Below are 27,372 nucleotides of genomic sequence, written 5' to 3'. Positions count from 1 at the left end.
AAATCACTAAGGACTTGTCTACACTGCACTTTACAGTGCTGCAACTTTCTCACTCAGTGGGGTGAAAAAACACACCCCTGAGCACTGCAAGTTTCAGCTATGCCCCTCGTGGAGGTGGTGTTTTTATATACGCTGCGAGAGCTCTCTCCCACCACTGGTGCCGTGACTACACAAGGCACGTTAAAGCACTGCCATGACCAGCATTTTAACGTTGCTAGTAAAGACGTGCCCTAAGAGACTGAGCTGCAGAGGTCACAGTGGAGACGCAGGTGGCAACAGAAGTTGACTGACTGACGGGCGGCCGGCAGGAGCGGCTTGTGAGAGCGGCGAGCAGGTGGCTGGTGAGGTAGCCAGTAGAGCCAGTAGGCTGGTGAGGTGGCCAGTAGAGCCAGTAGGCTGGTGAGGTGGCCAGTAGAGCTGGCAGGGCGGCCAATGGAACAAGCAGCTTGCAGGGTGGCCTGAGCGGCTGGCAGGGCAACCAGCCAGAACAAGTGCTCAGATGGTGGAGCAAGGAAGGTGCCTTCTTCCCCGGGTGGGAGGTGAACTCACACAGATGCGCCTCTGAACACTGGGTCCTCATTGACCAAGGACAACCACTGTGAGTGGGGTATGGTGAGGAAGCAGAGGCGGGCATGGGGAAAGGGACCTTTGGTTGTAGAACTCAAGAACATGAGGTGGAAGGCACTGCCCCATGAACTCTGGGGTGGGTGTCCTGCTCACAGTTTTATGGTTATGAATCCTGCTTGTGTCATTTTCCCTAATTAATATCGGGTGACTTCTCTCCTTTCATTAAAAGTTTCTTTTCTACACTCAGACTCTGTTCTTGTGAGTGGGGGAGTATTGGCTCGAGCCGGTGCTGTGTTGTAAGGAACCCCTAGATATTGAACCGGCCCTGGTTGCTGCCGGCTCCACCTGGCAGAAGGGTTACATATGTAAAAACCCCATGGGTGACAATCCCTCCGAGTCAAGGTTGTAAACAACATAGGTTACATGCAAACCCCCTTTCCCCCCCATGTGTCTTGCCCACATGATCTAATCCTCACTACTGACAAAGTGCCATCAAAACACATGTAAAACTTTACTCCACAGGGTCATTTGGAGGGTTGGTGCCAAAATGCAGCTGTGTAAAGGGAGGTATGAAAACCAGTGCTTTTCGATGCAGAGCTCCTCAGAGAAAGAAAAAGAATACTTTGTATTTTGTTGTTATTCTATTTATTTGTTGTTATTTTATTTATTTGTATTGTGGTAGATGGAGCTAGGACTTGGGGAGCTGTAACTTCACCAGCACTTCACAGTATTTCTCAGGGGGAATGACCTTTACAGGAGACCCCACTGTCCGCCAAGAAAAACCATCTGAGCATTTTGAATCTTACCTTTAAAAAGGTGTCGAGAGAGCCATTCTCCATGTACTCTGTCACTATCATTACTGGCTTACCTAAAAAAAGGAAGATCACAAGTTTATTAGCTGCAATTCATCTAAAAGAAAACCCCCAGAGTTTGTCCACTCTGATTCTTAATGTGCACACACAGCCATGTTGAACCCATCTGTCAATCACAAACGTGTACAGTAACACAGCGAGAGACAATCCCTGCCCCAAAGAGCTTCCAGTCTAAATAGACAAGGCTTGCAATGGGTGGGATAAAGGAAATATTGTTATCCTCACATTAGAGATGGGGAACTGAGTCACAGAGAGGTTAGGTGATAAGGTCACACAGGGATTCAGGAGAAGGGCCAGAAATTGAACCAGATCATGAGTCCAGCCCAGGGCCTTAACAACCAACTCAGCTTCATCTTTTCTCCTTGAGTGAGCTGAAAGTCTGTGAAACGTGCTGTGTCCGAAGGAACCCAGGTTCCATTGCACCAGATGAAACTTCCCAACCACTGTGGGGAGCTAAGTTAATGGAGGAGGAGAAGGAAGTAGAGTGGCCACTCTTCCGGATGTTGAACTGTATGAGGTACTGAAGAACCTCTGCAAAGACCTACCAAAACCGGCACAAAAGGGAGGAAGTAGAACTTCCAATCACAACCCCCAAACCCTCTCCAAGCTCCAACCCAGAGCTGTGTGAAGGAATGTCATCACACACACGGATGCAAAAATGTACTACATGAGGTCTAAATGACATGACCTCTTGTACAAATGGGCGATATTCATTCCAGGTATCATTTCAGTGATGCTGGGGGGACAAATGTGGCCCGATGATTTGTGCTTCATCATGAGTGTTGCGGGTTCAGAGAGCTCAGTGCTATGCTGCAGCTCTTTTGCCCAGGTGGAACAGTGCTCCAGGTGAAGGCAATAATCAGTGGGAAAAACATGATTGATGCGTATCTAGAATGCCCGTTGCCCTTTTTTTTATTTTTTTTTATTTTTTTAGCCTATGGAACTCATTGCCACAGGATGTTGATGCCAGGAACTTAGTGGGATTCAAAGAAGGATTAGACACGTCTATGGATAACAACAATATCCAGAGTTAAAATAGGAACTACATTTAAAAAATTACTTTGGAAGTGAATACCCTACGCTTTAGAGTTTAAACCAATCTCTAACTAGTGAAGGCAGATCATCATAACTGCCTACTAAGGGTTTTTTGTTTGCTTGTTTGGTTTTTTTACACCTTCCTCTGAAATACCAGGTGCTGCCCACTGTTAAAGACAGTCCCTCAGTCCTGCGCTGCTTCCAGCAGCCCCCATTGGCCTGGAGCAGCGAACCGTGGCCAGTGGGAGCCGCAATCAGCCGGACCTGCGGACGCGACAGGTAAACAAACCGGCCCGGCCCGCCAGGGGCTTTCCCTGAACAAGCGGCATCCCAAGTTTGGGAAACACTGGACTATAGGATGGACAAGATGACTCAGTACACCAGTTTCTATGTTTAAAAAGAAGTGCATCCAATTACACCCAGGAACCCTACTGTGGTTGCAATTAGAGCCAGAATTTGGCTGTGGATATTAAGTATACTCTCTACTGAATATGGTAACAGAAAAAGGAAGGATTTTCTCCAGATATGTGTACTGAAAATATGGCCTAATTCAGGGAGTAAGAAAAAAGGTGATCCAAACAAAAGTTCCAAAAAGACTGCAGCCTCCAACAGTTGGTAGGAATAAGAATGTTTTTCCAACTCCATTTGATGAATTTTCATGCCCGAGTCATTTTAATGGTAATTATATATAGTTTTTGCTCAGTTTTTATATCTAATTTCTCGCTAGCTTGCCACAACGAGATAGCAATAATTAGTGTGGCTTGCTCCAGGCCTTGTAAATTCAATGAAATCTTATAAAGAACATGTAAATTATTTTTTATTTAAATCAATTTCCATTAACTAGCATGAAGCACAGACAAAAGAGAAACCATCAATTATTTCTAAACTGCATTACAATGACTCGCGTAGAAATGATCAGCTAAAGCGGCTGCATGTCATAACATGATTATAAAGGTAACTGCTCTTAAAATAATTTCCTATTTTGCTGTTTAAGTTGATCTTAATCTTTGTACATTCCTGTCATGTTAATTGACTAATAAATTTGACTAATTTATGGTTTAATAATCTATGTAAATAAACATAATTGTGTATTCATCAATCAAAACACTGAGTGCTGTGCAGATATGACCCTGGAGCATTGTGGGTTTGCATTTCTTTAATTTCTTAATGAGCATTGGAGTTACCCCCTTGTATGAGTTAAAGATTTGGCAGCTGTATTATTATTCATATTACCGTGGCAGCTCAGGGCTCTACGTGAGATCAGGACCCTGTACAAACATAGTCTCTGCCACAAAAGATCTTACAATCTAAACAAATAAGGGCAGGAGAGGAAACAGAGGTGTGGTCACTGGATGATCAGTGGCAAAACTAGGAACAGAACCCAGCTCTTTAGTACTTGAGCCATCAACCCCTTGCCACTGCCGCTCCCTCAACAGTGGTATCGCTCTCGCCATTGTAACGACATTTGGTGTTTGTCCTCTGTCGATCTTAGGTGCTTCAGGAAGGAGGGTGTGTATTGTAATCTCCGTGTGCAAGAGGGGGAATCTGAGGTATCGATCGGTGAAGTGACTTGCCCAACATCACAAAGCAAGTCTGTGATTGAACTTGGAACAGAGCTCTGTGGCCTCCCTATTCACTGGCCCCGTTCGGCTTCCCTGAGTCAAAGTTCGCTATAAAGCCCTAAGACTGTTTTCTGGGAGAACCTCTGACCTGGCAGGTCGGCCACCCCTGAAGTGAATGTTAAATGATTACCTCTCAGTGAGTGCTCTAACCACTGGTCTATAGAGCGATCCTCAATTGTCCTCTGGCCCAATTAATATTTAATTAAAGTGGGATGGCTTGAACAAGAGAGACTGAGGGAGTCCCATATCAGAATACCCCATAGTCAGAGCACTCACCTCAGAGAGGGGAGATGTCTATGCAAATCCCTTCTCCTCATCAGGCAGAGTGTGGAACTGATATGGGCCCCCTACATCCCAGGCGTGTACCCTAACCACTGGGCTAAGGGTTATGAGGGAAGCTCTACAATGCCTAAGTCCCTATGTAGATCTGAGCCTGTTCGCCTTTAAATCAGTACCACTGGTGACATAGCAGCATCTGCTAGAAACAGCTGTACAAACATAACTGGATTTCTGTTCTGCTCTCCTACTTCTTCTGTAGGAGCGGGGCAGCTCTTTTTGCCCAGAAGAGTGTAGAGTGCTTTTTCCAGGGAAGAGCTGGCAGAGCACAGCATCCTATAGACGAAGTACTCAGCACCTTGCAGGACCAGGGCTGGGGTTTCTTTCTTCCAGACAAGTTAAGGCTTGCTCAGGGCCTGGTATATTCCCATTCTGCTATTCTTTGAAAGGTTGTTGGTTTTTAATGTGAAAAAAAGTCAGTCTTTTAAATAAAAAGAGCCCATGAAACTCCCCAAAGCCCCTGCGGTGCATGTATTATAGCAAGATGTCTCTGTGCATCATAAATGAGTAATTGAAGGTAAAAGACAGGCTCTTCAGTCATAAAATCTCTGCAGACATCACTGCATTTATGGTGTGCCCCGTTTAAGGACAGATTGCAAAGGACTGTAAAGTTGGGTCCCTTATCTCTGACACTAACAGGCAGTGTTAGAGGAAGGATAGCAACTCAATCTGACACCACACTGAGGAGTACTACTTCAGGCTCCCAACTTCAGTCTCAATTAGAAGATTTCCTACCACTTATGTTTCATTATCAGTGTGCTGCAAATTGAGAGTAATTGTAGAATAAATTAGCATCATACCAGCCAACATGAAACTAAAATGACAAACAGAGTGAGATTCAACAAGTGCCGGCACAGGGACAGGGGGGTGGGAAGTCATAGGAGCCTAGATAAGAAAAAGACCCAAAAATCGGGACTGTCCCTATACAATCGGGACATCTGGCCACCCTAGTCATTTACACAAATTGTCAAGCATACACTGGTAGATCAGTGAGAAGGGGCACGAATGTAGCTCAGGCCCTGATCAGCTTTGTGAAGTGGACTTGTCTCTTTGTGGCACCGAGAGACTAAGTGAGAAGCCTGTGGCAAAGTAGGGAATTGAACCCTTCAGAGAATTTTTACTGATGAGAAAGTGAGGCGCTGAGAAACGATGTGACTTATGCAAGGGCACACAGAAAGCCTTGATAGAACACAGAATGGAATGCAGGTCGCCCAGTCCCAGGCTAACACCTAACCATACCTCCTGCCTCCCTCGCATTTGCACAGGGTAAAATGTCACTCCGTTGATTTAGCTAGGCACTTACAGGATTCAGGGTCTCTCATTGACTCCAAATAGGGCTTGGGCTCCTAAATCCCTTAGGCAGATCTAAAAAACCTCCCCATATTTATTATCCAGCATTCACTCTATTTTTCAGATGACTGTGTGCTAATTATGTAAACAATCCAGGACTTTGTTGGGGTTTGTTGTTTATATTGAAAGATTTGGTTTTCTTTCAAAATGGAATTCTAGCCTGATAAAGATCAAGAAAGGGGTCAATGGCTACAGTTTTGGATGGACCATTGAAAGAGGAGGTAAACATGGTCTTACATTACTTAAATTTAGATTACATTTTGATTTTGAATTTAAATTAATTATTTTCCCTCCAGCTCTTGAAAATTTTGGGGTTTGGGAACTGAACAGACTTTATATATAAAATTTCAACTGAAGTCAACAAACGGGCTTACACCAAGAGTGAGTATGACGTTACCAAGGGACAGGGGACTTGGAATGTAGAAAGCAACAGGTGATCCAGAATTTCATTAGATTATTCAGAACTTTTTCTTTCAGGATCCTCCCTCTTCTTAAAGAAACAGACTCTTAATGTAATGTAACTCTGGTTCTTTTAGTTTGAAGCTTGATTACATGTGAGCCAAGGGCACTGAATTAAAAACTATGCCTGTAAAATATTCCACTCTCTCCTGAACAGTTGCAGGAATAGTGGCAAGGAAAAGGCATATCCAGAAAGGACCTAGCTAAGACCTTAATACAAGTGGAGGCAGTTCACAATGGACCAGAAGCCCAAGAGACTCAGTGGTTGAAGTGCAGTACCAGTGACAGCTCTTATCCACCCATGCAGACCAGCTTGAAGGGACAGAACACAGCAATGGAAACAGACCCAGGGTTGACCAAGATCAGCTAACTTTTCTAAAGCAATTTTTAAACCCATTTCTGTGTTAGTTCAGACAACTTCTTTTCTAGGCTATATGGCATACGAAGGGATGCCATTGGTTGTATGGTATGTGTCAGTGTCAGAAACAAACAAGACAAAGTTAAAGAAGTTCAGAGGTGGAGCGGGCAGGGATAGTATTTTCCGCTTATTTAGTGGTGATTTTCTTACTCTCATATGAATTATAATATATGATGTAACTGATATACGTATCATATAGATGGAGGCCGATAGATCTGCAGTCAGGAGATTGGTGAACACACGATAACTTGCCTATGGCTGCATTACCTGTCCCCCAATCCCTCTCCCTGAGATTTAATCTCACATCCAATCCCCTGAGCAGCTTCAAGGATTTGAAGTCAATGGAAAGATTTGTGCAGATTTCAATGACTTTGGGTCAGACCCTCAAACAGCATTGCGCTAAGAAAAACCAACCCTCCTTCTCTAAATGTGGAATTCTGACCCACAAGTAACACCTATCCAAGGCCCAGGATGCACAAGACTCAGGCCTGGATCAGGCCAAAAAATGTCACAGTTTGATTTAGTTGTGGATTGGTCCTGCTTTGAGCAGCGGATTGGACTAGATGACCTCCTGAGGTTCCTTCCACCCCTGATATTCTATGATTCTATGATTAAAGTCCAATATTACACATCCCTGTAGGGCTAGACAAAAGATTTTTCCACCAAGAACCATAGAAGGGTCATAGAGATCATATGACCTGGCAGATCATGCATTGGCCTGAGACTGTGGTTCTGTTCCCAACTTGGTCAGTGACTTTGGGCTAGCCACTTTAACGGCTCTCTGCCTCAGTTTCCCCATTTGTAATAATGATACTGACCTCCTTTGTACTGACGAAAGTGCTACATAAGAGTTAGGTATTCTCATCATGTTGGTTTTATGCCTAGAAAGGCTATGTAAGGTTAACGCTGAGAGTGTTTGATGTTCTCTTGCTCTGTTGAACTCATGGTACCTAAGGCACAAGGCTTCTCATCCCAGGTTCATACCAATAAAACCTCTACACTATGTCTCACAACCATGTATTCCATGGTTAGTTAGATAGAATTGTTCATTGGATTTTAGCTCTTAAGTGATATATTTAAAAGTTACCTTTCATTGTACTAGTTATATACTTTGTAAATATTAATATAAAGAAGAGTAAAAAATGGTGCCTATTATTTTTCCTATCTAAATTTTTCTATAGGCAAAACTCAGAAATGGAATGAGTAAATTGGGAGGGTTAGGTTAGACCCCAAACTACCTGATTTGCACATACAAGTGCAGGCTGTGTGTACCCCCAAAGCCATAGGGTATTTTTCATTATTTTATTTTTTCCCCTAAATCTTTTAAGAAATTAAATCTAGTACAAACGCAATAAAAAGAGTCGACTGCAAACAAACATCACTTCTCAAAATACTGCAGCTAATGTAGATAAGCAAAGATAAAGTGAGTGGCTAGAACTTTTTACGGCATTTTGTTTTGCAAATCCCAATTAAAATACCTCATTGCTTTAAAAAAAGAACCATAACATTTGCGAAGCTCTCTCTGGTGACTGTGGGATATCATACGATTTTTGCCACAATACCGATAATGTTGGTATTTAAATGCTTCCAACCAACCTTTGAAGTTAACCCTCATTAAGTTGGGTAGACTAAAGTGGGCATTTCTCAGCTGAAGAATTTTTTTTTTTCTGCAAGGCTGAGTTAAAACTAAATAGGTTAATATTGTGAAAGCCCTTTGCAACAAACAAAAAGGCTACAAATAGCTTCCTTTAATGAAGTTCAATTTTTGCTGGAAACAGCCAAAAAATCCTGCAAATGATTAAAACTGGATGCCTGACACACCCCCCCCCCCCACTATTGTAAATCTGCAAAGCGCCAGATAAAGCTGGTTTGCACCACCTGGGGGATCTTTAACCCTATAATCTCAGTTTTGTTCCAAAACTTCGTTTGGACTTGAAAATGTCCATGCTTCTTTTCAGACCAGAAACAATTTGTCTGAAGCAAACCAAGCTGTTTTGGAGTGAAAAGCCAATAAAAACGTAACATCTTCCTGATATTTGCAAAAGACAAACAAGCACAACCCTTTTGTGTGTCTCTACAGCTCCCATATGGGCTGGTTGTTCAAGCTCAGAGATCCCATCCATTCAGTCCATCTTAAAATCTGGAGTCTGGAACAAAACTGGTCTGAAGAAATTATTTAAGGTTATTTTGCTACCCGACCAGTTAGACTCCAGAGGCATCGGTACTGGGATTATAGTCAATGATTTGACAGTTAACCTTTCCCCAGGAACCCCACACACTCCTGCTCCCAGTAAGGTGGATTTCTATTACTCCTGGCACTGCTAGCAGTTCTAGAGGGAGCTTGTGTTACAGTATATCTACATTGCAATCAGAGGTGTGACTGCAGCATGTGTAGACACACCTGAGCTAGCTTTGATGGCGGTAGCTTGAGTAACAACAGCAGTGAAGCCAGGTCGTAGCACAGATTGTATAAGCCCACTTGGGATCCTGGCTATGTATTCGAGTGACCAGTCTGTGCTCATAGAATCATAGAATATCAGGGTTGGAAGGGACCTCAGGAGGTCATCTAGTCCTACCCCCTGCTCAAAGCAGGACCAATTCCCAACTAAAGCAGCTCCAGTGGTACGGTTCTGATTATAATGTAGACATGCCATTAGTTAAGGTTATTCAGAGTCCTACCCAGTTCAGATGTGCTTCTGCCCCACTCCCCTGCTACCAGAGCTCCTACTGGCATCTTTTATCCCCAGTAAAAGGGCCACTCAGTGCAACAAAAATAAGTCTACTCACAGCACTGCAGGCTGGGAACTTGCTGCATTATTTAACTGCATCACAACAGAGTGGGAGGAAGGAAGGGAAAGGTGGAGCATGGCACCATCCCATAGTGTTCTGGGTAACCCAGCTAATCCAATCATGACAACTTTCCTGAAACACTACAACTTAGAAGACCTGTGTTCTTTTCCCAGCTCTGGTCACTAACTGGCTGGATGACCTTGGGCAAGTCACTTCACCTCCTTATGCTTTGTCTTGTCTAAATAGCTTGTAAACTCTTCAGGATTGGGAATACCTCTCATTGTGTGTGTACAGTACCTAACACAATGGGGCACATTGTGCATTTTTTAGTTTGTAGTTTTAGTAACTACAATATTCCTTCCTGGCTGTTTTGTGAGAGATGACAAGTTTAGCAACCTTTATTTTAAAGTTCAACAAGTTCTCCTGACTCCCAGGGTTATAACTAATATCAACCCATTTGCTTCATCAATGAGCAGAAGTCTACAGCAGCGGGTACGTACTTTTTGTGACAACACCTTCCAAGTGAATGATATTGGGATGGTCAAACTGTCCCATGATGCTTGCTTCCCCCAGGAAATCTCGTCTTTGCTTTTCAGTGTAGCCCACTTTGAGGGTTTTTATGGCCACTGGAAACTCGCGTTTTCCAGGCAGTTTCAGACGCCCACTACAAACTTCCCCAAATTCACCTGAAGAGAACAAAGTAAATAATTAGTGTCTGAAAAGTACCTTGCACATTTATGGACATTTCAGTACATTAATAACAATAAATGATGGTTAATGATAAACAAGGATGACATACATACATGATAGTAACACAAGAAGGGACAACTACAATTATCTAGTCTGACCGCCTGAGTAACACAAGCCATAGAATTTCATGCCCTCAAGATTGTTCTAGAGGCCAGAATCTTGTGGCTGAACATAAGTATATCTTTTAGAAAGACACCTAGCCTAGTTTCACAGACTCCAAGTGATGGAGAATCTACCACATTCCTAGGTAAGTTGTTCCAGTGGTTAATGACCCTCACACTTAAAAAGCTGCCTTATTTCCAAATTGAATTTTCCTAACATCAACTTCCAGCCATCGGATCAGGTTATGCCTTTGTCTGTTAGATTAAAGAACTCTCTAGTATCAGACATCACTGGAATAAATTGCCTAGGGCGGTTGTGGAATCTCCATCATTGAAAATTTTTAAGAGCAGGTTAGACAAACACCTGTCAGGGATGGTCTAGATAATACTTAGTCCTGCCAGAAATGCAGGGGACTGGACTAAATGACCGCTCAAAGTCCCTTCCAGTCCTATGAGTCTATGATCTATGATCTTCCTGTGTAGGTAATTATAGACCATGATCAAGTCACCTCTGAACCCTGTCTCTGGTAAGTTAAATAGACAGAGCTCCTTTAGTCTTCACTGTAAGGTGTGAGACAAGGCAGTTGCGGTCAGGTAATATCTTTTAACGGACCAACTTCTGTTGGTGGAAAGTACAGCTTTAGTGCTACACTGAGATCTTCAGGTCTTGGGAAGGAAATCAGAATGTCTGAGCTAAATACAACTTGGAATAGATTGTTAAGCATAAGGGTAACATGTTGTAGGTGGTCACCTGAAAGGAAGTGGACAATTGAGGGTTAGATTGTTATACATAAATGGTTTGAAGTGGGCAGTTAAGGGTAGCGGGCAGTCTGGTGTGTTACAAATTGTTGTCATGAGACATAAAACGAGTGTCCCCGTTAAGTCCGTGGTCTTTGGTGTCTAGCAGAGTTATGAAATTAAGTTCCCAGGCCTGTCTTTTTGAGGTATTGTGCAGGTTTCCTTTGAAGATGTATACTGAAATATAAGATATGGAGCTTTGTGAAAAGTGTTTGCCCAGGGGTGACAGGGCGTCTTTGTCTTTTCAATCACTATGCTCTCAGATGAACTCACATAAAAAATGATAGAAAAAAAACAAACACCTCACCTATCTTGCCTCTCTCATATCCTGGGATCAATATGCCTACAGCAATGCAGCAAACAACATTGGAAGGTGTGTTTTCTGCACCACAATTCATTCTCAAAGTTCTTCTCTGAATCCGTTCCAATTTTTCAACAACCTTTTTAAAGTGTGGACCCCAGAACTGGACATGGTATTCCAATTGTGGTCTCACAAATACTGTATACTAAGGTAACCACTCACAGTGGGCATACACAATACAAATATTTGACCGGCCTGTTCTGTGATTTTGAACAGCAATGCGATAAGCTCCTCCAGGATGTTAATGGCAGATAGAAGATGGTCATTAAACATAGCTCCATACCGGCTCCGATAACTCTTTCAATTGTTATGCATGAAGCTTCAATTTCCTTGGCAAATTCATGGACGGCTTGATTGGGGTCTTCATAGGTATGTGGGTCAATATAAGTCCTTACTCCGGGCAATTTAACTGTAAACATAAATTAAAATTTAAATGGCACATGTAGTGATGGGTGAGGATAATACTAAGCTTGTCTCTTGTGCCGACTTTACTCACACCGGAGAACACTGTCGAGGAAAAACGATTTTCATGCAAAAATTAATAGCTGAACACTTTTTAAATACTTTGTATCTTGAAATGCAAAGCAGGTAAGCACTGCTGGAAAAATGTTACATTGTATTATTTAAGAAGAATACGGTACACACATAACTTTCCTTATTACATTCAAAACCACTGGGGTGATATTCAGCTAAAATGATATATAGACGTATAGGCTATATAAGTGTTGGCCAGAGACAGTAGTTAGAGTGTTAACCTGGATTAGTAGATCTCATTTCATTCCCCTGCACCGCCACAGACCCCTGTGTGACTTGGGCCAGTTATGTAGGCCCAGATTTTTAAAGAGACAAGGAGGGTGAGTTAATATCTTTTACTGAACCAACTTCTGTTGGTGAGAGCGTCAAGCTTTCAAGGTTTCACAGAGCTCTTCGGGTCTTCTCCCACACCTGAAGGAGAGCTCTGTGTGAGCTTGAAAGCTTGTCTCTCTCACCAACAGAAGTTGGTCCAATAAAAGATATTATCTCACCCTCCCTGTTTCTCTAATATCCTGGGACCAACATGGCTACAGTAACACTGCATACAACCAGGGCCACCCAGAGGATTCAGGGGCCCTGGGGTGCTTATACTCACCCAGCGGCGCACCGGGTGTTCGGCGGCATTTCAGCGGTGGGGGGCCCTTTAGTCGCTCCACGTCTTCGGCAGCACTGAAGGACCCGCCGCTGAAGACCCGGAGTGACTAAAGGGCCCCCCACCGCCGAAATGCCGCCGTTCACCCGGAGCGACTGAAGGCCCCCATGCCGCCAAAATACCACCAAAGACCCGGACCGCCGCCGGGCCAGGGCTTGCGGGGCCACTGCGGGGCCCAGGGCAAATTGCCCCACTTGCCCCCCCTCCCCCCAGGCGGCCCTGCATACAACAGATTTTTGAAAGTATTTAGGCACCGCTGCACTCAGTGTTGCAAAATCTAACTGATTTAGGAGCCTGACTCTCATTTTCAAAAGGAGTTTAGCCCTTCAGGAGCCAACATCCCATTGACAGTCTATGGCATTTAGACTCCGAAGGGCTTAAATCACTTTTGAAAAATGAGATGTAGGTTCCTAAATCCATTAGGCACATCAATGCTTAATTACCTTTACAAAACTGGATCTTATTCTCAGATCCCCATCTGTAAAACTTGATAATCCTGCCCCACCTCACAGCTATGCTATGACATTAAAAGTCTGTGAGGTGCTCAATGTTATGGAATAAGGACCATAGAGAGAAGATAGCCTAGGTGGACAACCCAGCCAGGGGAAAGGCGGACTGAATGTGAAAGGCCAGCAGGGAAGAAATACGAAGGACCAGATTTTCAAAAGAGCTCAGTTCCCATTTAGACACATGGGGGGAGATTTTTTCCCCTAAGTGATTTGTGCTCCTAATCTTTGAAAATCTCCTCTCTAATTGAGAACAACAGGTGTTGCTGTGTGCTGAGTACATTTGAAAATCTGGCCCAAAGGAACCATCACCCTCAGGCTGAGGAACTGCAATGAATTATACCTATCACCTAATCAACTACATTAGTTCAAATAGCATTATCATGAATTAAAAACTGCCCAGATCACATGTTTGCAATATAACACATATTCAGGGTTGCACTCCTATGTAATAATAATAATAATAATTAATAATAATAAATCAGTAATAGGCTTTTTCCATGGGACTCAGGAGGGGGAAGGTACTTGCACAAGAATTATTGTTACGATTATTGTAAATTTGCTTTGAGAAGCATTACAGCTACTGGCAGAGTAACTACTCATCCGTTTGAGTAAGAGGTTCACAATGCAGTCCTTGAATTGATTGGCTTCCTGCTGCCTGCATTAAATAGCAGTGACAGAGATTTGAATATACTCCAGTGCGGACAAGGTAAAAATGCTTTAGGTAAGTAACACCTAGCTCTTATACAGAAGCCCTTTTCATCTACAGATCCCACAGCACTTTACAAAAGTTTTGTAAAATCTGACCCTAGATTTATAGAAGGGCTATAATAGTAGTTCACATGTTCAAGTCTACCTACAATTGTTAACTAATTAATCTCACAACATCCTAGTGCGGAAGGAGAAGTATTATACAGCTGAGGAAACTGAGGCAGAGAGCTGAGATGGGCTAAGTCCATGTTCTTAGCAAAGAGAAAAATCTTCAGGTTCCAAACCTTGTGCTCATTCCTCCAAACTACAGAAGTGTCTGGCTGCAATGGATTAACCAAGCAAGCTAAAAAATGATGTGCGTCATGTAGTAGAGGATGAGGAATGCAATAAAATTGTTGAGATATTACTGACTAAAAAGGTAAGTTATAATTAAATCACTCATTCGGGCCTCAATCCTGCAAAGACTTATGCATATGCTTAACTTCACACACGAGTACTCCCACTGAAGTCAATGGGACTATTTTATGCATAAAGTTAACCATGTTCTTAAGTCTTTGCAGGATTGGGGCCTTATTGCATAACAGAATCAACTGATCTCTTTTTCTACTGGATACCAACTGACCATTTGCTGAAGAAATCTCGATTGTTATTCATTATTCTTAGTACCATGCAAAGCCAGAAATAGAAGCTAAGCCACAAATGCATATATGTATTTTAAGTCTTCACTTACTGTGGCCATTATGAAAGTGCATCTTTTCTTCTTCTGGATCTTGTTTAGCTTTGCTGTATCCACATCGCCTGGAACAGAATACGCTTCGATCAGTCAGATATCAGAAACCATTGCATTCAGTCAATCATAGGAAGCACAAGAACCCAGAACAGATTCACCGGGAGCCAATATACCTATGTCTTGCTGCAGAAATGCGATGCCAATGTTATGTCATCAAAACATCCCCCTTTGTCTTTTATTTATTGAGAAGGAGGTTGTTTGAATTTGTCAGAGGGACCCTCTTATCAGCAGTAGATCTCAAAATGCTTTACAAAGGAGAGCAGCATCACTATACCCATTCCACAGATGGGGAAACTGAGGCACGGAGTGATGAAATGATTTGCCCTGGGTCACCCAGCAGTGACCAGTGGCAGAGCCAGGAATAGAATGCTATTCTCCTGAGTCCCAACGCTGTGGACTAGCCATTAGGCCACACTGCCTCCATCTACAAGGCCCACTGACTTTCAATTGGAAGTGTGCTCCTAAATCCTTTGGCTTGTTTTTTAAATCCCAGCCAAAAATATTGTTAGTTTTGCTATTATTAAAAAGAAAGGGATAAGGAGGAACGGGGAAAGACAACTGGCAGGAATGTAATAAAACACAACAATCCTAGTTAGCATTTATACAGCACTTTTCGATCTCAAACAAGGGAAACCAGCTGCCATTATCTGCATCTTACAGATAAGCCAAAAGGAGGGAGCATAAAGTGAATGGGACTTGTCCAGGAAAAGCTCACAACCTTCACAGATGGTTCATGCGTTCCCAGAACTTAGTGGGTTTTCTGGGCAGCTCCAGCCTTTATGCACGGGCGCCATCATACATGCATTCCCCTCTTGCATGTTAGTCACCTTACCCGCACAAATTCGGAGATTAGTGTTTGGATGCTTCTGCCTGGGCATGACCATCACGTGCTTGTGCTGCTCCCCTTCCCTCTAGCTGGTGTTAGTGCTCTAAGATTACGTGGATACCTAAGCTGCTCCCGTTATGAAGATGTAATCAATGGAGCACGACATGGGCACAAGGGTGCATGGTGGATGGCAGGATGTATTCTGCACATACAGTATCTAGATGGTATCAGAATTGGTCAAACTCATCACTTATGAACCAAGGATCTGATCCATGTGGGTGGATCCTCCCTAAAAAAATCTGCCTGTAAAGTGGAGCACAGGCTGCAAGAGGAAGGAAGGCTACATGTACAAGGCCAGCATGCTTACTGCAGCTGTAGCACCTCTGGCAGGCACCCTGGGTCTCAAACGCACGTGGGAGCCAAGCAAAAGCCTTACCCTCTGTACCACCGTACTGCAAGGTCTGATGAGGGAACCGCAGCTAGCACCCCACTGCCAGAGGCTCCACCCTCTGACTCAGCAGGGTCAGGTGACTGGCAGTGGACTGCTGATTGGACGCCACCGGCTATAAAGCTTCCTGTTCCTTTCCCACCCCTTGTCTGAGCAACTAGTGGCTAGCCTGGTCTGCTGATGCCGACCAGACTGCTGAGATCAAGTTCCTGCCTCCTTGCCTGGTTCTCGCTCCTGTTTCCTTGCTCTCCAGCTTTGACCCTTCTGGCTTGTGACTTCTAGCTCCCGTTTAAGCCTCAGGCATGGCTTCTGCCTCTGCCTCCAGCTATGGCCTACGGCCTGACTCCTGACCACGACCCTGACCCTACTTTAGGCTCTGACCTCTAGGTCAGACCATCCATGTTCTGCGCCCTGACGACCTCTGTAAACGGTTCTTCATACACAGTTTAGCTTTAGAAACATGGGAGTCCTGCTATCCTCCAGCACACGACACATGAAACAGGGTGGCCGCAGTCAGTCTAGTGAGACCCACAGTGAGATTAACAGGCCAAGAAACCAGCACTCAGAGCAAAGCAGCAGCTGTGAAACACCCCCCGTCAGTCTACATGGTTGCAAGGGTTCAAGCCACAGACCCAATCGCCACATCAGGGCTTAAGAGTATTGTAAGGAGGCTAGTGGGAGAGTTGGGAGGCGGGGGAAGGAAGGAAGGAGGCTGTAAAGCTCGTGGAAACAAAAGGGAGGCAGAGAAGAGAAGATGATAGAGCGGGTGGGGGAAGGGATGCTGAGAGACTACGGTTGGAGTGAGCTGAGGGTGGTGGGGCTGGCAGGTGACAGGGGGAGTCTTCAGTAAGCAACGAACCGCCACAGTGCAGAGCACGACCATGGCCAGGGCCGGCTCCAGCGTTTTTGCCACCCCAAGCGGGAAAAAAGAAGAAGCTGGGATCGGCGGCACTTCGGCGGCAGCTCTACCACCGCCGCTTCATTCCCGAGAGGGAATGAGTGACCCGCCGCCGAATTGCTGCCGAAGAGCCAGACGTGCCACCCCTTTCCATTGGCCACCCTAGGCACCAGCTTCCTGGGCTGGTGCCTGGAGCTGGCCCTGACCATGGCAACGGTCAGGGGACTGTCACCAGCAGAGGGCAGCTAGCACTGAAATCAGAGGGTAATTTGGTAGCCAGGTTGGAGTCACTGTGATGTGGAATCCTGGGCAGCAGGGAGACGCTTTTTGTGGTGCCCTGACTCTGTTGCTGGGGCTGCAGCATGAGGAACTTACCAATGGCAAAGGCCTTTATAACCTTGCGCTAGGATGTGTATAGGGTTAGGGTGGTTTTGGGGCAGCCCTGGCTACGTATGTCTAGGGCAGCAGTGGCTAGTCTTTCCAATAGGGGCAGAAGCCTCTGCATTCCCTCCTGGATCTGCTGATAATGGATATAGGCTGAGGCACTTTCCTGATGATTGGTGGGTCTTTATAACCTGCCTTAGGCTTTACGCATTAGGGAGCGGCCTAGGCCCACGTCTGCAGTCTATCTACCGGTAAACAACATGCTGACATTGTTTTGGAAAGCACTGGGCATGCTGCACCAGCCTCATTAAAATATACACTCATCCTAAAATTCTTTCTCCTCTTTTATAGGCAAAATCAAAATTAACCATTTGTATTTGCCTAAAGATCCACATATTGTCAGCTGTTTATTTTAACGTCCAGTCACATGCCACATGGTACCATCAGGTATTCTCTGGCTAGCTGGCTTAGTTGAGCTTCTGCTAGGGAATTATGGGAGTTTGACTTAGTCTCCAACAGTTCCCCTGGGCTTCCCAAAATATCCTAAAAGGCCCTGTGAAATTTCCTAGAATTATCTGCTTAGGGTGCTGTCCAAGAGATGTGAGACAGTTACCCAAAGGCAGTGAAACTGTAGCAGTGTAGTACAGGAGCAGTGTGGATGTGAGGCAAAACTGAAATGGTCCTTAGCTCAGAACAGCATGGCTAATCTTGCTTTTGGGCTTACAATGGTGGTTGTCCACCTATTCAACCAGCAATTGTTCAATTTTCTAGTGTAGACAAGCCTTCTGTTTCATAAGAAAGTTAATTAAATCCTGCATTTCTTGCATGCCCCAAACTCCACCCAGCAGGTGAATTCGATACTTCAGTGGGAGTTTTGGGTTCACCAGATCCAGAGCAGAGCTGCTTGAAAAATGTTGGGTATTTTCCCCACAGAAAATTTGCATTCCTTGTCAAAACCTGAAACACCAAAACTGATTTTTGGTTGCTTTTTGGCAAACCAAAATATTTTCAGATGAAAACTACCAGAAAATGAAATATTTGTAGCTCAAAAAGTTTAATATTTTCACCCAGAATTTGCCCGCAAATAAAATATTTTTTCATTTTCTAATAAAATATATTCAGTTCTGTGGATTTCAGTTTTTGGATAAAAAATTTTCAAGGAAAGCAGGCAATTTTCATGAAATTGTTAGTTAATCAAAACCCCAATTGTCCATTAAAAAAAAAAAGGGGGCCATCTTTCAACTAGCTCTATTTCCAGGAAAAGCATGTGTAAACCCTTCTCCTGTTTACCTTTTAAAGCAAACATGCACCTCTCTCTGTCACACTCAAATCTGTCATCTGAATCCCTCTTCTGTAAGTACTCTTTCCTAACATTACCTTTCTCATTTAAACGGGGCTCCTGAAAATTTAATTGTATGGAGATGCCTACTACAAAATTGGAAATAAAACCTTTAATCCCTCACAACGAGTGATCTAAGAATACATTGGTGCAAAGTGGTTAATGTTTTACTAGCTAGGGTGATATTCATAGAGTCATTTTTGGTTGTGGCCATCTCTGGAGTTCTATAACATATGCAGCAGCATGTCACATTAACATATAAAATCAGGCTCCGGAACCCCTGAAAGCACCATTAAAACAAGCCTCAACAAAATGCAGCAAGTAAAACTGGTGTACAACTGGGTCTCAAGAAACAGTTCAGAATTGCTAACAAACCATTGTAGGAAACCTGTCCATTACATGCTATCTTCTGTCTCTGTCACTGATACACAGTCTTAACCAATCCGATAAATAAGCAATAAAACCCCCATTCTTGGCTTAAATTGTACTTCTTCTCTTCTGGAATTTTAACAGTTTTGTTTGTTTGTTTTTTACAAGGAAGAGGCATAGTGTTCTTTCTTTACTTCTCCCCACCTTTCCATTGAAATTATATTTGATCTATTCCATCCAAAAATATGTGATTTCAGGATTATCAGACATATGACATGCCTTTCAATATTGATCTTCTCCCACATATGTGGTGTTATTGGCAGGTAAAAGTATCCAAATATTCTGTTTTTAAAAGACATTGCGGGGCGGCGGGGGGGGAGGGGGGAGAGGCTGACGGGAATGGTACCACGTTGTTGTAGAATTTGATTTTCACATGCGCATTTATTTTTAATATTGATGGTAAAAGATGCAAAGCAAAGATGCCTGATGGACCTTCATCACTGTAATTTGATGGCGGCTGTAGATAATATAGATTTTGTACATCTTTTCTATATCACATATTGTGAAGATATAAAGACATTGCTACCCGCTTTCTCTCCCACTGATCTGAAGAAATTGGACAAGAAACTCAGTAAATCCGTACAGCTCCTGAATCTCCACTGATTTACATTTGCTGCGGATCTGGATCTGTTTCAGTATCTTGAAAGCAATGTCCCCCCTGCAACATTATGTTGGTAGGGCCCACCACACTGAAGAGTAAGACCTCAATCATAGCTTGCGGTGTTTTTTAATAAAAGTGTAAGAGGGGAAAAAAGACATTTAGATTTTAAATATTCTTAAGGCATCGTGTCTGATATAAAACCTACTTCCACACTGGCAAGCAGCTCATAAAATATTTAGTGGGCAGATTATAAAAGTGAGGTTGTAAAATAATCCTTATACGGGTTTATAACATAAAGTGGAATGGAAGAAAGATGAAGAATCTGATTGGCAAAAGGTGGGACTGAACGTTACCTAGCATAATGTAAATCACTTTACAAGAGCAAAAACAGAGAGATTATCTCTCTCTCATTGGGATAACTTATTGGTCTAAGTTTGTTGTCTGTAGTGTGTGTGTTTGTGATGTACTTGCTGCTTGACTGAAATAAACAGTGTGGTCTGTTGGTTGGGGGACCGTGTGCTGACTGTGTGTGTGCTGAGTCTAGCAGCCTCCTAGGCAAGGCTGAGAGCTTCTTAACGAGGCTTTGATCCCTAAGCACTTTAGCACCCATTAATCCTTAAGCAGATGGTGGGGCTACTCAGGAAGACCAGGACTTTAAAAAGCCCACTCCTAAGTGACCAGAGGAACTAGCGAACAGAAATGGATAACAGGGGAGTTTCGTAAGGGATTTTAGAGGCGGGAGTCTGAGCCGGGGGGGGGGGGGGGGGGGGGGGGGGGGGCTAGATACACTCCACATTCTTTAAACTTAAAGTCAAACACCCCCTGATAAAAACAAAACAACAAAGGAACAAGCTGCAGGAGTAAAAAGACAATGCAGGCAGAAGTCCAGCAACAGAGTGGGGGCTATCCAGTTTATTGCACCCAATGCAGCATGCATGATTACCTGCCCTATGGGCAGGCGGCGTACGTGTGCATTCGGTGCAAGGAGCTCCTGACCCTCAGAGACCGCATACGGGCTTTGGAGACCAGAGTGGCTGAACTGGAGGAACTAAGGAAGACAGAGAGCTACATAGATGAGACTTTCTGGGACACAGTAGAACGGTCCCACCCCCAGTCTGATAAACTCTGTGCTGTTGAGGAGGATGAAAGTCTCAGGGAAGGAGAACATCCAACTGGAGCAGAAGGAAATGATCCCATAGTTGGGACTCTCCTTCCAGATGATGATGTGGTATCCTCTTGCACTGAGGATACCTCTCCAGGGGAGGGAACTCCAGTTATTAGGAAGAGACGGGTATTAATAATGGGCGATTTGATCATTAGAAACATAGATAGCTGGGTTTGTGATGACCAGGAGAACCGCATGGTGACTTGCCTGCCTGGTGCGAAGGTTGCGGATCTCTCGAGACATCTAGATAGACTCATGTGTAGTGCTGGGGAGGAGTCGGTGGTCGTGGTACATGTAGGTACCAATGACATAGGGAAGGATAGGAGAGAGGTCCTGGAGGCCAAATTTAGGTAAGAGATTGAAGTCCAGGATCTCCATGGTTGCATTCTCTAAAATGCTTCCAGTTCCACACGCAGGGTCAGTTAGACAGGCAGCACTGCAGGGTCTGAATTCATGGATGAGACAATGGTGTACGGAGGAGGGGTTTAGATTTATTAGGAACTGGGGAAACTTTGGGGAAAGTTGGAGCCTATACAGGAAGAACGGGCTCCACCTAAACCAAAATGGAACCAGATTGCTGGCACTTAAAATTAAAAAGGTCGTAAACTAAGTTTTTAAACTAAGGGCTAGGGGAAAGCCGACAGGTGCAGGGGAGAAAGTGGTTCGGACAGAGACGTCCCTTAGGAGAGGATCTACTAATGGACATTGTCTATGTCCTAGTAAGAAGGAGAGGATGGAAAATGGTAAAATACAGGTAGGATCTGATAAAAAACAGTCAAATGAAAAAAAGTCACATTCAATTACATCATGTAATTGCAGGCAGCTAAAAAGTGACAAGTTTTTAAAGTGCTTATATACCAATGCTAGAAGTCTAAATAATAAGATGGGTGAACTAGAGTGCCTAGTATTAAATGAGGATATTGATATAATAAGCACCACAGAAACTTGGTGGAATGAGGATAATCAATGGGACACAGTAATACCAGGGTACCAAATATATCAGAAGGACAGAACAGATCGTGCTGGTGGGGGAGTGGCACTATATGTGAAAGAAAGCGTAGAATCAAATGAAGTAAAAAACTTAAATGAACCAAACTGTACCATAGAATCTCTATGGATAGTAATTCCATGCTTGAATAATAAGAATATAGCAGTAGGGGTATATTACCGACCACCTGACCAGGATGGTGATAGTGACTGTAAAATGCTCAGGGAGATTAGAGGGGCTATTAAAATAGAAAAACCTCAATAATAATGGGGGTTTCAACGATCCCCATATTGACTGGGTACATATCACCTCAGGACGGGATGCAGAGATAAAGTTTCTTGACAATGACAATGACTGCTTCTTGGAGCAGCTGGTCCTGGAACCCACAAGAGAGGAGAGGTAATTCTTGATTTAGTCCTAAGTGCAGCACAGGATCTGGTCCAAGACGTGAGTGTAGCTGGATTGCTTGGTAATAGTGACCATAATATAATTAAATTTAACATCCCTGTGGTGGGGAAAACACCACAACAGCCCAATACTGTAGCATTTAATTTCAGAAAGGGGAACTACACAAAAATGAGGGGGTTAGTTAAACAGAAATTAAAAGGTACAGTGCCAAAAGTGAAATCCCTGCAAGCTGCATGGAAACTTTTTAAAGACACCATAATAGAGGTTCAACTTAAATGTATACCTCAAATTAAAAAACACAGTAAGAGAATCAAAAAAGTGCCACGTGGCTAAACAAGTAAAAGAAGCAGTGAAAAGCAAAAAGGCATCCTTTAAAAAGTGGAAGTTAAATCCTAGTGAGGAAAATAGAAGGGAGCATAAACTCTAGCAAATGAAATGTAAAAATATAACTAAATAGGCCAAAAAAGAATTGGAGAAACAGCTAGCCAACTACTCAAAAAGTAATAGGAAAAATGTTTTTAAGTACATGTGAAGCAGGAAGCCTGCTAAACAACCAATGGGGCCACTGGACGAACGAGATGCTAAAGGAGCTCTCAAGGACGATAAAGCTATTGCGGAGAAAATAAATGAATTCTTGCATCAGTCTTCACGGCTGAGGATGTGAGGGAGGTTCCCAAAACTGAGCCATTCTTTTTAGGTGACAAATATGAAAAACTGTCCCAGATTGAGGTGTCTTTAGGGGAAGTTTGGAACAAATTGATAAACTAAACAGTAATCAGTCACCAGAACCAGATGATATTCACCGAAAAGTTCTGAAGGAACTCAAATGTGAAATTGCAGAACTACTAACTGTAGTCTGGAACCTATCATTTAAATCAGCTTTTGTACCAAATGACTGGAGGACAGCTAATGTGACGCCAATTTTTAAAAAGAGCTCCAGAGGTGATCCTGGCAATTACAGGCCAGTAAGCCTGACTTCAGTATTGGACAAACTGGTTGAAACTATAGTAAAGAACAAAAATTGTCAGACACATAGATGAACATAATTTTGGGGGGAAGAGTTAATATGGTTTTTGTAAAGGGAAATCATACCTCAGTAATCTACTAGAATTCTTTGAGGGGGTCAACAAGCATCTAAACAAGAGGGACCCAGTGGATATAGTGTACTTAGAATTTCAGAAAGCCTTTGACAAGGTCCCTCACCAAAGGCTCTCAAGCAAATTAAGCTGTCATAGGACAAGAGGGAAGGTCCTCTCATGGACTGGTAACTGGTTAAAAGATAGGAAACAAAGGGTAGGAATAGATGGTCTATTTTCAGGTGTCTGTTCTGGGCCCAGTCCTATTAAACATGTTCATAAATGATCTGGAAAATGGGGTAAAAAGAGAGGTAGCAAAATTTGAGGAGAGATTAATAAGACTGGGACTTTTCATCTTGGAAAAGAGATGACTAAGGGGGGATATGATAGAGGTCTATAAAATCACGACTGGTATGGAGAAAGTAAATAAGGAAGTGTTATTTACTCCTTCTCATAACACAAGTACGAGGGGTCACCGAATGAAATTAATAGGCAGCATGCTCAAAACAAATAAAAGGAAGTATTTCTTCACACAAAGCACAGTCAACCTGTGGAACTCCTTGCTAGAGGATGTTGTGAAGGCCAAGCCCATAACAGGGTTCAAAAAAGAACTAGATAAGTTCACGGAGGTTAGGTCCATCAATGGCTATTAGCTAGGATGGCCTGGGATGGTGTCCATAGCCTCTGTTTGCCAGAAACTGGGAATGGGTGACAGGGGATGGATCACTTGAGGATTACCTGTTTTGTTCATTCTATCTGGGGCACCTGGCATTGGCCACTGTCAGAAGACAGGATACTGGGCTAGATGGACCTTTGGTCTGACCCAGTATGGCCGTTCTTATGTTCTTATGAGATGTCAGATGATAAATGCCTGTCCTTCTTGGAAGGAAGGGGACACTTGGCCCCTCACCTTGCCCTTCAGGTTCATGCACATCTTCACCTTGTCATGTGCTGTTGGTTATGTGATACTACATAGGCCTTCAGCCACCCAGAGGGGCACCTAGTGAACAAAGCATGGGCGTGGGAGAAGGAATTCTTGTGTTGTCATCTTGGTCCTACCACAATGGCCACAGTCCAACCTATAATGGAGTCAATGGACAGACTCCCAATGGGCTGGATCGGGTGCTGTGGGCCCTGGTTCAGCAAAGTCCTTACACACTTAAATCTATCCCTATTCAGCAAAGTGCCTATGTGCTTTGCAGAAGAGGGATGTGACTACTCCCATGTCTCAGGTTAAATGCTTTTCTGGGCCTTAACCACCCTGTCTCCAGGGTTTTGTAAGACTGAGTCAGGGGAGTGTAAAACACCAAAGGGGTCATGCTGCTGCTCATACCCACCACGGAAAGGGGAAAAGGAGAACGAAGAAGTGGGGGCCCCAGAGTTCACAAGGGTGGGTGTTATGCCTCTAAGGCATGCCCCAGCAAGCAGGGGATCTGTGTGTGGAATTTGGGGTGACACTGAATACTGGTCACAGCAGCATTAGCTCCAATTTGTACATTCACAGTGTCACTTTCTTTTAAAAGTTTCCCTGCTTATGTGGAAATAACTTTATGCTGGGCTAAACACACCCAGAGATTGAAAGGCCAGAGAACATCTTTGCTCCACTGAGGTCAATGGCAAAACTCCCTGGTGTTTAGAAGCCCCTGATGTATTATTACCTTAAAAACACAGAGGACTCTCCTGTTATTATTATTCATCCTTGTCTAAAATGCATGATCCTCCGACTGAAAGGTGCTCCCCATCTTCCCACCCACTTTCCTCCTTTCCATCTTGCATTCACCCCATCCCTTGGGAGGAGCACCCACAAGAAGTCATTTTTGTTCCACTGGGTCAGATTCCCAGCTGGTGTAAAGTGATGAAGTTCACACCAGCTGAGAATGTGGCCCATTACATGTACTCTGAAACCCGCCTTTCATACTGCTCTAGAAGTGCTCCTGCCTGGATAGTGACATCAGAAGAGGACATTCATTCTTTCTCAGTTCTTGAGGGCGACTAGACTGTGGGGCTGAGAAACGGCCCAGTTTGATCTGTGGCTCAACTCATTCACAGAGCAAATACGCGGCTTTCCCTGCAAGTGGAGGCTGTCCGAAGCACAGGGCGAGTTTCTCCAGGTTTTCACTGCACCAACCTGGCGCAGTTTGTAAACTTCAATGACAATAGCTGAAATGGCCCCTGTGCTGTGTCCTGCTGCTAACTGCAGACTCACTGGCTTTCTCAGCAATTTGCCCACCCGCATTGGCCCACTCTGTACCGTACTATGCCGGATTTGACCTCAGATTGACTGGGAAGTCTTGCAAAGGAAGTTTTGAAAATGCAGCAGAAGTATTTTTAGCTTTTATTCTTTCCCTCTCGTTGCTTTGGATGGCTCTTTGCCTTCCACAAGAACAACTAAAAATAATTTAAACGAGAGACCGTTTCCCCCCCTTTTGCAGGAAGCTGACTTTGAAGTGATCTCTTGAAAGAGGCGGCCCTGCCTTCCTATAGCACAGTTGATAGTATCTGTGCCTGGAAGCCACTTCTCCCATTATCCCCTTTGCAGAACAACAGATTGCTGCTACATTATTCTCCCTACAGTGCAGTAAGTAAACTTAGGGATGATTTAGAGATAGCACTTTCCAGCTCAGCCAGTCTCTCCTCTATTTCTCTTGGACCTCTTTCTTTTTTTCCTCCCACCCATATGTTCTGGTAAACAAAATGGGCATGATCCTTCTGATTTTCTGGGCTTTTGAGCACCTTCTACCCTTCTGAACAGGCATGTCCAGAGCTTCCAATCACTGGCAACCCTTTATTTTATGCCTCATTTTGCAAATCAAGGCTCAAAGCATGAAATAATACCTGCATTTCTGGGTTCAGATGGCCCATCAACCTATTGGAATCTTTCTTTTGATATCATCATGGCAAAACCGACTAGTTCAAACAATAACTAAATATACCCACAGAACATGTGGCAGCCAAACACTTCAGACTGAGCTTCCGGGTCCAGTATTTCAATGCCAAGCATTCAAGAATCATAAGGCTTCATCAAAAATCATGATGTGTTAAAAATAATACAATTGGGGTTCTTTTTATTTCCCTTCTGGTTCTTGAGCCTGTCGGATTCATGTTTTCAAACTTTGCGCTGCAACCAAGAGGGCTAGGAAAGCCAAGAGTCTCACACAATCACATGACTCCAGGAGCTGGGGCTTAAAAAAAAACACCCAACAGAGATAGACTGGCAATAAAATCATGAAAATTGGCAACAAAACAAAACAGAAAAAGATGTTTTCTGTTTCTTGTACCCATGTAAGCTCAACAGACCTGATCCTTTCCTCAGATATGAATATTTGTATTGCCACAAACTGGAATAATGTGTGTTTAAGGAACATGAAAATATTAAAACAACCCACTAAAATACAGGAGTTTTGGAAGGGCTGCAAACCCTCCTGTCACAGGGCATGAGCCAATTGAGATCAGATGGAAATTTTCTTGGAGGAATGTTAGTCCATAAATTCTACTGTAGGGTTTTACACCTTCCCCTGGAGCATCTGGGGTGGCCATGGTCAGGGACAGGACACTGGGCTAGATGGACCATGTGTCTGATCCACTCTAGCAATTCTTCTGTTCCACTCAGAAGACTACACAATGGATAAACTGTAGCTCTGCAGAATCTCAATGCTCCCCAGGACAGCTATGTGTATTTCCATTGTGTTTTCACAGCAAGGCCTGGCATGAACAAAAGTGGGAGCTTTTTAGCTCTCCGTTTCAGTTATTTATATCCTATGAACGCAGATGGACACTTCCTGAATGTGATTTTATGAGTTGCTGTCCAGGCTTAGCCAATTGGGAGCTGTCTGCCTGCACCCACATCAGCTGATTCAGAAACCTAAAATACAGTTTTTGCTTCTCGAACGATCCAAATCTAATCTAAATATAGTAAAAGCACCGCTCATTTTATCAGTCAGCAGTGTGAGAGACCACATCGGAATGGACATTGCTTATGCAACTTGAATCATAGAATATCAGGGTTGGAAGGGACCTCAGGAGGTCATCTAGTCCAACCCCCTGCTCAAAGCAGGACCAATTCCCAACTAAATCATCCCAGCCAGGGCTTTGTCAAGCCGGGCCTTAAAAATCTCCAAGGAAGGAGACTCCACCACCTCCCTAGGTAACGCATTCCAG

At 43.7% G+C, this 27,372-nt stretch overlaps 1 protein-coding gene across 10 annotated transcripts in view; it reads right to left on the bottom strand.

Moving 5' to 3' along the window:
* The window catches only part of EPHA5 (EPH receptor A5), a 399,378-nt gene that overhangs the window by 101,210 nt on the left and 270,796 nt on the right, over positions 1-27,372 (bottom strand). For all 10 annotated transcript variants that reach the window (XR_008445069.1, XM_054029616.1, XM_054029620.1 and 7 more), the window contains 4 exons: positions 14,593-14,660; positions 11,743-11,868; positions 9,950-10,135; positions 1,374-1,435 (listed from right to left, as the gene is read on the bottom strand). Coding sequence is in view for 9 of the 10 variants with exons in the window: in XM_054029616.1 (XP_053885591.1) it covers positions 1,374-1,435; positions 9,950-10,135; positions 11,743-11,868; positions 14,593-14,660 (442 nt within the window). In the remaining variant the exon portion in view is untranslated. The remainder of the gene's footprint in view (positions 1-1,373; positions 1,436-9,949; positions 10,136-11,742; positions 11,869-14,592; positions 14,661-27,372) is intronic.

The sequence above is a fragment of the Malaclemys terrapin genome, chromosome 5, assembly GCF_027887155.1.
Source record: "Malaclemys terrapin pileata isolate rMalTer1 chromosome 5, rMalTer1.hap1, whole genome shotgun sequence".
Classification (NCBI taxonomy): Eukaryota; Metazoa; Chordata; order Testudines; family Emydidae; genus Malaclemys; species Malaclemys terrapin.
This window is presented reverse-complemented; position numbering and strand designations above follow the sequence as displayed.